The 12,354-nt window shown below is 39.7% G+C and overlaps 1 protein-coding gene across 1 annotated transcript in view; it reads right to left on the reverse strand.

Moving 5' to 3' along the window:
- The window catches only part of UVRAG (UV radiation resistance associated), a 107,732-nt gene that overhangs the window by 18,092 nt on the left and 77,286 nt on the right, over positions 1–12,354 (reverse strand). Inside the window, exon 13 of the mRNA XM_075592687.1 lies at positions 11,090–11,168. Within this exon, the coding sequence (XP_075448802.1) occupies positions 11,090–11,168 (79 nt within the window). The remainder of the gene's footprint in view (positions 1–11,089; positions 11,169–12,354) is intronic.

Consider the following 12,354-nt stretch of genomic DNA (forward strand, 5'->3'; position numbering starts at 1 on the left):
AATATGAAAAACATACTCCAATGAAAAAGAACCAATGTGGTAGACGAATAAACCCTTCCTTCTGAATGATAACATTCCAGAATGTAGCACGTTTTCTAGACTGTATTGTGGCTTGTAGTTCAAGTATTCCAAGACCATATGTCCTTCATAGACACAAATGGAGAAATAAAATAGTAACAATACACTATAGAATTTATAGAATGCATTAGAGCTCACTTTATCCAGTCACAGCTTGAATTTATTAGATGTCTAGATGATGATATGTAAACTGCTGCCAATGTTTAGGAAAGATAGCCCTTTTTATTATGTTCTTTTAACAACAAATAGCGGTTATTCTGAAGTGCTCATAAAAATTTGATAGATTACATGGAGATGAAGAACCCATTAATGTGTCATAAAATTCATGACTCACAGTTTCAAGTAAGTGTCTGGTCAAGAGACAGGGACATTGGACAACTTGCATAAAGACAATGTTCAAAACATTTAAAATGTGAATACTGTACTAGTTTAACTTAAATCAGGGATTCACAACTCCAGTCCTCAAGGGTCACCAACAGGTCCGGTTTTAAGGATATCCCAGCTTCAGCACAGATGATCCAATCAGTGGCTGTCGCAGACAGCCACCTGTGCTAAAGCAGGGATAGCCTTAAACCCTGACCTGTTGGTGTCTCTTGAGGACTGGAGTTGAGAATCTCTGCATAAATAGTAGATTCCACATTTAAATGTTGTACACTATGGTATTGTAAAATCAATAAAGCAATGACTACACAGTTTAAAACAGTTATACAGTATGCAAGTAACAGAATCATGGCTAGTTCTGATTCTCAACTATAGTGCGCAAGATTTAATTGACTGAAATTGTAAATCTTTTTTCTACAGTGATTCGCTTTTATAAAGTCAGTTTATGCGAACTTCAGAAGTGGGAACCCATAAATCTGTAATGCATAGGGTACAAGAGGAAATATTAATCTCAAATATATGGAATAGAGTATAGGGTCGCTCTTTTGGACAAGAGATTACTGCTACAGTACAATGCGGGTTTACTCAGTCTCCCAGGCTGAATCTCAAAGTATTGATTTGTGCTGCAAAGTAGAACCAGTCCAATGTAAACTCCAGTAGGAAGTGTGTGCGGGGAGCGCACAAAATAAAATTAAAAATACATAACAGTACTAATGTGCTGGATAAGTCTATGTGTATGCCTCAATGGGATGGGGATAAAGGACTAATAAAAATGCACAAACACGGCCAAGTGTGAGGCAGTATTCAAATATGTCTCTGATGTATAGATGTCCCTCTCCTCGTGGGATGTGGTAATCGCCTCTCTCTAGGGCTGTTCAACTGGGAACCCTGTGGTGTGGCTTCACACATCCGCTCCGTTGGACCAAGTGGGATGACAGATACAGCCACAATAGTATGGTCAAAGTGAGGTTTATAAAAATGTAAACGTAATGGCAACAGAGCACTTGCATGTAAAAAACACTCCGTCTGGCAGTCGCAGAGGCTCTGCGCTCCTGCTTCCGGCGAGCAAGGCTGGATACAAAGCAACAGACTGACTAAGGTTTCATGGTGAAGCTTTCCCCTGTACTTTGACACAAATGACATTTTGTCTGTAGATCCCTGGGTACATGCATGTCATTTAAAAAAAACCAATAGGTTGGATAACGAACTGGGACGATTAGTGTCCTCCACAGATCTAAACACGTTGGGTGCCAGTTGTGTTTTAATGTTCTCTGCTCTTCTGAAAATTACCCTAGGATGACAGGACCCAGTGCTGAAAGACTATGTACCGGAACATCCTAGGGTAAGTGTCAGAAGAGCAGAGAACATTAAAACACAACAGGCACACAGCGTGTTTAGATCTGTGGAGGACACTAATCGTCCCCTCAATATCCAACTAGCACCCTCTCTATTCACCTTTAAGACCTATCTAAAAACACACCATATGGGCAGCTCCGCTGGCTGATGCTATACATCTCGGATGCACCGACCATAAACCCTTGCAGACATTTATCATAAAACCCTACTACTGTTTAGGTTCTCCCTAATAACAATGTAGATTGTAAGCTCTTCCGGGCAGGGACTCGCTTTCCTGTTACTACTGTTATATCTGAAGTGCTAATTCCTGTTATGTCTTATATTATAATACGTGTATTACTCCTGTCCAGCGCTATGTACCTGGATGGCGTTATATAAATAAAGATATACATACATGCTAAAAAATTTGAGAGAATCTATGAAAACACCGACTGTAAGGAATATATTTCAGACCATTTACTGTAGGCCTAAATAATATTAGAGAAAACGCGGGAGTTTTAAAGGCTGTGAACATTTGTTTCACTATGCTGTGAATCATCCTTCCCCTCAATACCACAATATCATTTGCACTATTACATTTACTGGATGGTAATATACTATTATCCTTAAGTGCTATGTGGTTTATATGTTAAAGCAGGACTGCCGAACTTCCAGTATATTATCACACATTGAGTAGGCCATACATATATATATATATATATATACATACTAACTTGGTCTCATAGGTGTCCCAGAGGGGTTCATACCCTGACTACTAGCGTCCTTTGTCTTGCAGTCTCAACTATATTCAGTTGTTTGAGACTATTCCAACGCTTATTCATTGACAAGGATGCGTGGTATTGTCAATTTAATTTATTTTTAATTCACCATACACGGCGTTTTGGTAATATATGTTTTATGTAAATCTATTAAAAGTTTAATTTTAAGTAATGTAGGAGTGCAGCATAGTGAATTCTTTTAGGAGACACACCCAATTTGTGTTCTCCTTCCCCCCCCCTTTCTGGCCTAAATAATATAACTGAAACTGAACACAAGGAGTCCGACCCTTAGGTATAGTAACTGCGGCACTTGGTACACTGGTGATCACAAGGCGTTTGGAGAAAAGCAACTCAAAGAGGTACTCCGGATTGGTAGAAGGGAGTAAGATGCGCGCTAAGTACAACTAGCTACAGGCAAAGCTTTATTATTTCCCAATCTAGTGAGATATGCACTTACATGTCAGTGCCTGACCACAGGAAATTAAAGGTATTTTTTCCTCCGTTTGGCCATCTTTCCATACAATGTGGATAATGAAGGAACAAGGCAGCCTCTTTGAAAAAGGTATAAAGCAGACTTCTTTATATTAAAATCAGGGAAAACAACTCGCATAAAGTCCATTCAGTTCCAAATAGGAGCCAGATAATGATCCTTTTCTCTCTTGATGTAGCAATCGTCCTTGCCGTCCCAGTCGGCTTCTGACGTCATATCCGGGATTTCGCGTCACTTTTATTTTGACGTACTTTACAATTTTTCTTTTTATTCAGAGGTGCGCTGATTTTTTTCTTCAACACTCTAGTATTAAATGTAATGATTTGGCTATTAATGAATTTAGCGCCTTAAGAACTCTTGGATGTATGCCCATGAGGCCAGGTGACTGATTTAACCAATAGTTCATGAATATAGAGGTTGCAGCTTCCTTCTGCGGCACTATTATTGCAATTGATTCTTCTCTGGTAAATACAGAGGTAACACATTTATTTAATACTTCTGCTTTTTCGTTATCTCCAATAATTTGCATGCTCATCTCACTCTGAAAGGGTCCTATATTTTCTTTTCTATTTATTTTGTTACTACGGTACTTAAAATTATTTTTTAGGGTTGATCTTACTTTCTACAGTATTGCAATCCTTTAATATTCAATTTTTGCTAATTTCATTGCCCTTTTGCAACTTTTGTTACATTCCTTATAATTCTGATATGATGCCTCTGTTCCTTCTGATTTTAATCCTAATGTATTCCTTGTAGATTATTCCTCTTCATAAAAATCTGCCTTTCTAAAATTGAAAATCTTTGTGGAACCAATGTAATATGGTTTTAGATCATTTATTTCAAATGATGCCATATTATGAACACTGTTTACCAAATATTCCCGGACTTGAACATTTGTTATTACTTCTACATTGTTTGATACAATCAAATCCAGTATTCCTCTCGGTTGATTCTTCAATAATTTGGGTCATGTAATGGTCTTTAAGCACCTCCCAAAAAACGGTTTCCTTTAATTATAACGCTAATCTCATTGCCCCAGTTAATGTTTGGATAATTAAAATCCCCCATTACGCAAAATGACAAATGCTTGACAGACATCATAGGGGTACTTTACAGGAACAAATCCTCCCTAAGTCTCCTGGTCAGAAAGCGTATCGCACAGCAGATGCTAATGCCAATTATTGACTATGGAGACATAGTATATGGCTCGGCTCCTCAAACCCACCTTAGCAAACTTGACACCCTCTACAATTCAATTTGTCGTTTTGTTCTCCAATGCAACTACAACACACATCACTGCGAAATGCTCAAAGAACTAGATTGGTCAACACTAGAGTCTAGGCGCAAAGTTCACCTTTCCTGTCTTGCCTTTAAATTCTTCATGGGCAAGCTACCCAGCTACCTGAACAAGCTCCTCACACCTACCACTTGCAGCACTTATCACCTGAGATCAGACTCCAAAAGACTTCTCCTTCCGTGCACCCCAAAACTGGAACAACCTACCAGAGACTCTCACATCCACCACCAGTTTAAGTTCATTCAATTCTAAGGCTGTCTCACATTTTAACCTGGTCTGTAACTGTTTCATACGCTCATAATATATATTTTCTTTAACTGTGCATGCAATGTCTTGTATATAATGTATACCCTGTTCATTTATGTAACTGTACTTGTAACCATGTATTATTTGTTTTACTCTGTGCCCAGGACATACTTGAAAACGAGAGGTAACTCTCAATGTATTACTTCCTGGTAAAATATTTTATAAATAAATAAATAAATAATACTGGTGACATCATTTTATGGAAAGTGCAGAGCTTGGACCAAAGCAGTGATGTCTATCACAATGGTGCAAGTGTTGTACGAAGGAGAACGTAGAGCATGATGGATTGTCCGTGACGGCATCGCCTCTGTCCCAGGGCAGCACTTTCCAAATGCCTTCAGAGCACAGCTCTAGGTTTGCAGTACAAGGCCCTTGGCTTCGCCAGATACAAATACGTCACAAAATTGAGTGAGTGTAAGTGTACACACACACACCTTCAAATTGTTCACATTTTGTTAGTACCTGAGCGCACTCAATGCTTTCTAATTAGATTTTATATGTAGATTTTACAAAAACAATTCCAAAGTGATAAAATTTGAAAATGAATATAGAATATTAAGTATTAAGATTTATAGAGAAAAATAGATGAATTTCAGCTGCATAAGTATTCAACCCATTTGCTTTAGCGATAAATTAGCTCAGGTGCAAATGAATTGTTTGAAAGGTAACAAAATGAGTGAAATGGTTTCCGCCTGTGTGTAATCAAAGTGGTTTAACTTGTAGGTCATTTCCCTCTGGTATATAGACTTCCAGCTGCAACTCGTATAGTGACCCAAAAAAGTAACTATGAAGACCAAGGAGCTTTCAAAACAAGTCAGGGATAAAGTGGTAGACAGGCACAGAGTAGAGATGGGTACAAGAAAATGTCAAAGGCGCTGATTATCCCTCTCAGCACAGTGAAGTCCATCATTAAGAAGTGGAAGATGTATCATACCACCCAGACACTACCCAGATCAGGTTGCCCACCCAAACGGAGCAGCCGGGCAGCAGGAAACGGGATGTCATTCTGAAACCAACAATGACCTTGAGAGATCTGAAAAGTTGTGTCTCAAAGCTGACCTGTATGGACAAATGGCTAGCCATTACTCAAATAGACTCATCTTAAATCACATATGGAGTTTGCGAAAAAAGAGCGCACACACACACACACACACACAGGTTTTGTGATAGGACAAGACAACAATTTTACATTTTGGTCTAAAATTCCTAGTGTTTGGTCTGGAGCATGCCCAACACTGCACATCACCCAGTTAACACCATCCAAACTGTCAGGCATGGTGGTGGCAACCTCATGTTATGGGAATGCTTCTCTTCAGTGGAGACTGGGAAGCTTGTCAATAGAGGAGAGAATGGATGTTGCAAAGTACAGGTGAATCCTTGAGGAGCCAAGACTGAAGAGGAAATTCATATTTCAGCAAGACAATGACCCGAACCAAAAGCCAAAGCCACAGTGCAGTGGTTGAACAAGAGAATGAATGTTCTTGGGTGGCCCAGTCATATTCCTGACTTCAATCTAATCGAATATTTCTGGCGAGACCAAGATTGCCGTACATTGTTGATCCCTAACTAACTTGTCAGACCTAGATCAATTTACCAGTGAAGAATGGGCAAAAAGTTCACCATCCAACTGTGTAAAGCTAGTAGAGACCTATCCAAAAAGACTCAGCAGTAATTGTGGCAAAAGATGCTTCTACTAAGTACTGACTTAAGGAGCTGAAAACATACGCAAACATTACATTTCATTTTGTACATTTCCTTTGCCGATATTCAACCTCATCATATAACAGCTGTAGTGGTTAAACTGAACACCAAGTAGCTTAGAACAAAAACAAGTTTGTTTGAAAAACTGTGCATACATTATTTGTAATTCAACAAAATGTGACATTGGTAGGGGGGAATACTCCTGCAAACGTGCGCGCACACAACTCCTGCATACATCAGGTAATCTTCCCCCAAGTGCACATGTGTAGATTAAAGTATGGGTATTAAAAGAATATCACAGGCACTCAAGGGTCTAAAAGAGAAAAAAGATTTCTTTGCTTAAAAATCGACATGTCGGACAACTATTTCTGCTACAGGTTCACCATTAGTCTATAGCTCAGTTTTTCACCCACACGCATACATTTTACCAGCTTCCCTTAAAAGACACCGACCTTTGTGCAGCAATGTAAGGATATTAAATCACTACTTGAACCCTGCACTCTAGCCACTTTAGATGTGAAATCTTTGTATAGAGTTTCTCCACATACTGAAGGCACGGAGTGTATCAGACAACTTAGACAATTCAAAATACAGTGGGCCGGCCACCTAGTGAGTTTTTCTGACTTGACTGGAGTATACACCAAGCCATAACTATTTTACACTTGGAAATCAGTATTTTTTCAATGTGCCGGTACAGCATGGCTCCTGCCTATGCCTTGCTTCCAGAGTCAACTCTATTCTGTCTGCAGGCCATATCCCTAAGACCTGGAAAACTGCCCGAGTTGTCCCAATCTTCAAAAGTGGGGACAAAAACACCGTCTCAAACTACAGGCCAAACTCCCTTCTCCCAATCCTATCCAAAGTCATGGAAAAATGTGTGCACTCCCAATTAAGCGATTACGATACCAAGACAAATTTCTCTAGCCAATTTCAATCTGGCTTTCGCCTCAAACACTCCACGGTAACTACCCTACTAAAAGTTTGCAATGAGATCCAGTGTGGAATGGAACAACTCACTGGTGCAATATTTCTAGATTGTACAATGGCTTTTGATACTGTTGATTATGTTATCTTGCTTAAACTCCAGTGCTCTGGAAGAGGGAAGCATGCTTTAAACTGGTTTCATGCCTACCTATCAGGTAGATCCCAACATGTCTCTCAGGCTCTAACTCCAACCCCTTGGATATCACCTGTGGTGTCCCGCAAGGCTTTGTTCTGGGGCCGGGAAGGAATATGTTATATCTATGGCGCTACGCCCCAAGTCACACCAAACAAAAGGATATAAAGCAGCCAGATGGAAATAGATGTCCACTAGAGCCCTCCTCGTGTAGGCAGTCAAATCGTGTAAAAAATTTTTTTTTAAAACAAACATAGTGTAATACAGTAAATAACATTAACACAAAAACAGTGACACCACTAACAAACAGTTAAAACTAACAAATGCTGAGACAAACAGATGACTGAAAAGTAAAAAAAGGCATTTAATACAATAACTGATAGTTCAGTACAACTAAAAACACACAATGTAAGAAGTCCCTATGGTATCCTGTAGCTAGCTGAAATGCCCGCTTACCGGAGCCCAGCTGGTAACAGGCAGTGGATAATTGGAGAGTATCCCCTCTCATATGACACCGGTGTAGCTCCTGCCCGTCTCCTAGGCGTCTGCCACGTGTAATCGTCTGGCTGCCGGGGAGTCAGTGGATGTAGCAGCTATCCAAGCTTCACAGGGGCAGAATAAGAGGTTTAGGCTGCGCTTCCTTCCTCAGGGGTTAAAAAAGTAGTGCCTCAGTCTTCCGAAATGCGTAGGGTGGTCCCAGGTATCACTGTTCGTTCCAAACAGAGAATCTGTTCCCCGCAAGCCGTGCTCTGCCGCTCCCTCACTGGAGCACTTTTGAATTTGCCGCCATTAGCTCCCCACTTCACCGTGAGGAGCTGGTGTTATTGCGGTGTATTTCCTCTGACGCCGAGCGCTTCTGCGCATGTCTACACCACGGAGGACAGAGGGAAGGAGCCTAAACCGCTTATTCTGCCCCTGTGAAGCTTGGATAGCTGCTACATCCACTGACTCCCCGGCAGCCAGACGATTACACGTGGCAGACGCCTAGGAGACGGGCAGGAGCTACACCGGTGTCATATGAGAGGGGATACTCTCCAATTATCCACTGCCTGTTACCAGCTGGGCTCCGGTAAGCGGGCAATTCAGCTAGCTACAGGATACCATAGGGACTTCTTACATCGTGTGTTTTTAGTTGTACTGAACGATCAGTTATTGTATTAAATGCCTTTTTTTACTTTTCAGTCATCTGTTTGTCTCAGCATTTGTTAGTTTTAAGTGTTTGTTAGTGGTGTCGCGGTTTTTGTGTTAATGTTATATACTGTATTACAATATGTTTGTTTTTAAAAAATTTTTTTACATGATTTGACCGCCTACACGAGGAGGGCTCTAGTGGACATCTATTTCCATCTGGCTGCTTTATATCCTTGTTTGGTGTGACTTGTGGCCTAGCACCATAGATATAAAATATTCCTTCCCTTCCATATCTGACCTTGGGTGTCAGAGTTATATCCCAGGCTGCTGGCCATCACCAGGTTATTTTATTAGCGCTACCTTTTTCTGTTGTTTTTTGTTCTGGGGCCGCTACTCTTCTCTGTGTTCATCAATGATCTTCCTACAGCTTGCAAGGTAGCTTCAATATATATGAATGCAGATGAGAATCTTATATGCACACAGCCCTAGCCTCTCTGACCTTGAACACATACTTCAATCTGACTTTTTGAGACTTGAAAATTGGATTTCCCAAAACAAACTGTTTTTAAAAACACTGACAAGACCGCAACAATGGTATTTGGGACCAAGGCTAAATTTTTAAAGTTTCCAATGACTGAGTTCCAGATCAGAACCAACACTAATACCATCCTGTTACTAGTTATAAATACTTGGGCATATGGTTTGACTCCCATATAACATTTGGGATGCACATTGATACTCTGACATCCAAAACCTATGCCAAACTAGGTGTACTTTACAGGAACAAATCCTCCCTAAGTCTGCTGGTCAGAAAGCGTATCACACAACAGATGCTAATGCCAATTATCGACTATGAGGACATAGTATACGGCTTGGCACCACAAACCCACCTTGGCAAACTTTATACCCTCTACAATTCAATATGCAGTTTTGTTCTCCCATGCAACTACAACACACATCACTGCAAAATGCTCAAACTAGATTGTCATCACTTGAGTCTCGGCGCAAAGTTCATCTCTCCTCTCTTACCTTCAAATACTTTCTGGACAAGCTACCCATCTATCTGAACAAGCTCATCACCCCTACCACATGCAGCACTTATCTGAGGTCTGACTCCAATAGACTGCTCATGGTCTCAAGGTTCAGCAAAGTATCCGGCCGCTCATCCTTCTTTTATCTTGTACCCCAAAACTGGACCAATCTACCGGACACTCACAGCCGCCACCAGTCTAAGTTCTTTCAAAACTAAAGCTGTTTCACATTTTAATCTGGTCTGTAAATGTTACATTACACCTATAATATATATTATCTCTAACTGTGCATCCAATGTCTTGTATATAATGTATACCCTGTTCACTTATGTAACTATGCATTTGTAACCATGTATTATTTGTCATCATAACTCTATGCCCAGGACATACTTGAAAACGAGAGGTAACAATGTAGAACGTCCTGGTAAAACATTTTATAAATAAGTACATGCATTATTTTGATAAACTTCCTTTGACAATCCCATTATTAATAAATAGATTTGTTTCCATTGTAGTTTTAAAGATTACATTTTTAATCTGGAATGGTCATTGCAATGACCTAAAGAAACGATCCATCTATATTACGGGCACATTTTCACTATCCTTTATCTCCTCTACCGTGCACAACGACTGCCTCCTGCTAAGGCTCGTCACCACCTGAAGGCGGCCATCGTGTGTGTGTGTGTATGTATATATGTGTGTGTGTAAAGATAGATATATAGATATATGTGTGTAGATACATATAGGTATGTGTGTGTAGGTATGTGTGCGTGTGTGTAGGTATGTGTGCGTGTGTGTAGGTATGTGTGCGTGTGTGTAGGTATGTGTGCGTGTGTGTAGGTATGCGTGCGTGTGTGTAGGTATGCGTGCGTGTGTGTAGGTATGCGTGCGTGTGTGTAGGTATGCGTGCGTGTAGGTATGTGTGTGTGTGGTGGGTGTGTGTGTGTAGGTATGTATGTGTGTGGTGTGTGTGTCAGCGTGTGTGGTGTGTCAGCGTGTGTGTGGTGTGTATGTAGGTGTGTGTGTGGTGTGTATGTAGGTGTGTGTGTGGTGTGTATGTAGGTGTGTGTGGTGTGTATGTAGGTGTGTGTGTGGTGTGTATGTAGGTGTGTGTGTGTGGTGTGTATGTGGGTGTGTATGTGGGTGTGTATGTAGGTGTGTGTGTGTGGTGTGTGTGTAGGTGTGTGTATATGTACACACTTTTTTGTAAATACAATAAGGGGAAATATTTATATAGTAATGACATACTGTAAACTCTGCTCACTCCGTACACATTCAGTATTTGCGTATCTGATCCCAGTAATACCCGTCTGAAACACATTACATTTGAGTGTTGGCGATACAGCCTTGAGAAATGTCATCCTAAAGTTTACTAGAGATTTGACAAAATTAATCATTTTACATTTTACTAAACAGATAAATCTTGCAAAGAAGAATAAATACCTGGGCAATATTTTTGTTGAGAAGGTAGACTCCATAATCAAACTGCAATTTTTCTCCTCCTTTTGAATACAAAGGGAACCTACAAAAGAAAACAAAGCCTTAATATTCATCTCCAAACAGAAATCTGGACTGACCAAACAGCTGCTGTTTTCAGAAATCAATTCTGTAAACATGTAAATGATGCGTTCTCATTCAATAATTCGTTCAATTCTTTCTTAAATCCACATTTGTCATTTTCCCTTCTACTAGACAGAAAATGGTTTTCCCGCTGAGAGACTTTAAAGCAGCAGTTCCAGTTTATGTAGGATATTGCTTGAACAACCTTGTGAACACACATCCACCACCAGTTTAAGTTCTTTCAAAACTAAAGCCGTGTCACATTTCAATCTGGTCTGTAACTGTTACATACACCTATAATATATATTTTCTTTAACTGTGCATGCAATGTCTTCTATATAATGTATACCCCGTTCATTTATGTAACTGTATTTGTAACCATGTATTATTTGTCATCTTAACTCTGCCCAGGGCATACTTGAAAACGAGAGGTAACTCTCAATGTATTATTTCCTGGTAAAACATTTTATAAATAAATAAACATGTGTTTTTTTTTTTTATAAATCAGTTCTGTACTATGAGAAAATACTTGTAGCATTTAAAAAAAAAAAAAAAAGAATGTTTTAAAGACATTTTTAATGTTTCTAATGTAGGAAGCATTTCCAAGTGACAGCCCCTTCCCCTTCTGATAGGCTCTGGCTCTTAAGCCTCGCCCTCTCTCTCTCGAGCAGTGCTCCAATTGTATCTAGTAACTGCCCAGGTGAGTATTAAAAAAGCAAGAACCCACTATAAGCACTCAAAACCCCCTGACGTATGATGTGAAAATGAAAAATAATTTTTATGCTATACTAATTAAAATAATAGGTGTTAAAATTCAACAAATGACACACATAAATGACACACATATATGATACCCTATACCGGCTCCCTGGGACAGTTTGATCCAATTAACCTCAAATTGTCGTCTTATTTAGTTACCCGGAATATCATATATTCATCATAGGGTATCATATGTGTGGGTCATTTGTTGAATTTTAACACCCATTATTTTAATTAGTATAGCATTAAAAATTATTTTTAATTTTCACATCATACATCAGGGGGTATTGAGTGCTTATAGTGGGTTCTTGCTTCTTTAATACTCACCTTATACGTCACCCATTAGCACCTTACCCCCACACTATTACTTTGTACTTGGCTGAAGCGGG

The sequence above is a fragment of the Ascaphus truei genome, chromosome 3 (genome assembly GCF_040206685.1).
Source record: "Ascaphus truei isolate aAscTru1 chromosome 3, aAscTru1.hap1, whole genome shotgun sequence".
Lineage (NCBI taxonomy): Eukaryota > Metazoa > Chordata > Amphibia > Anura > Ascaphidae > Ascaphus > Ascaphus truei.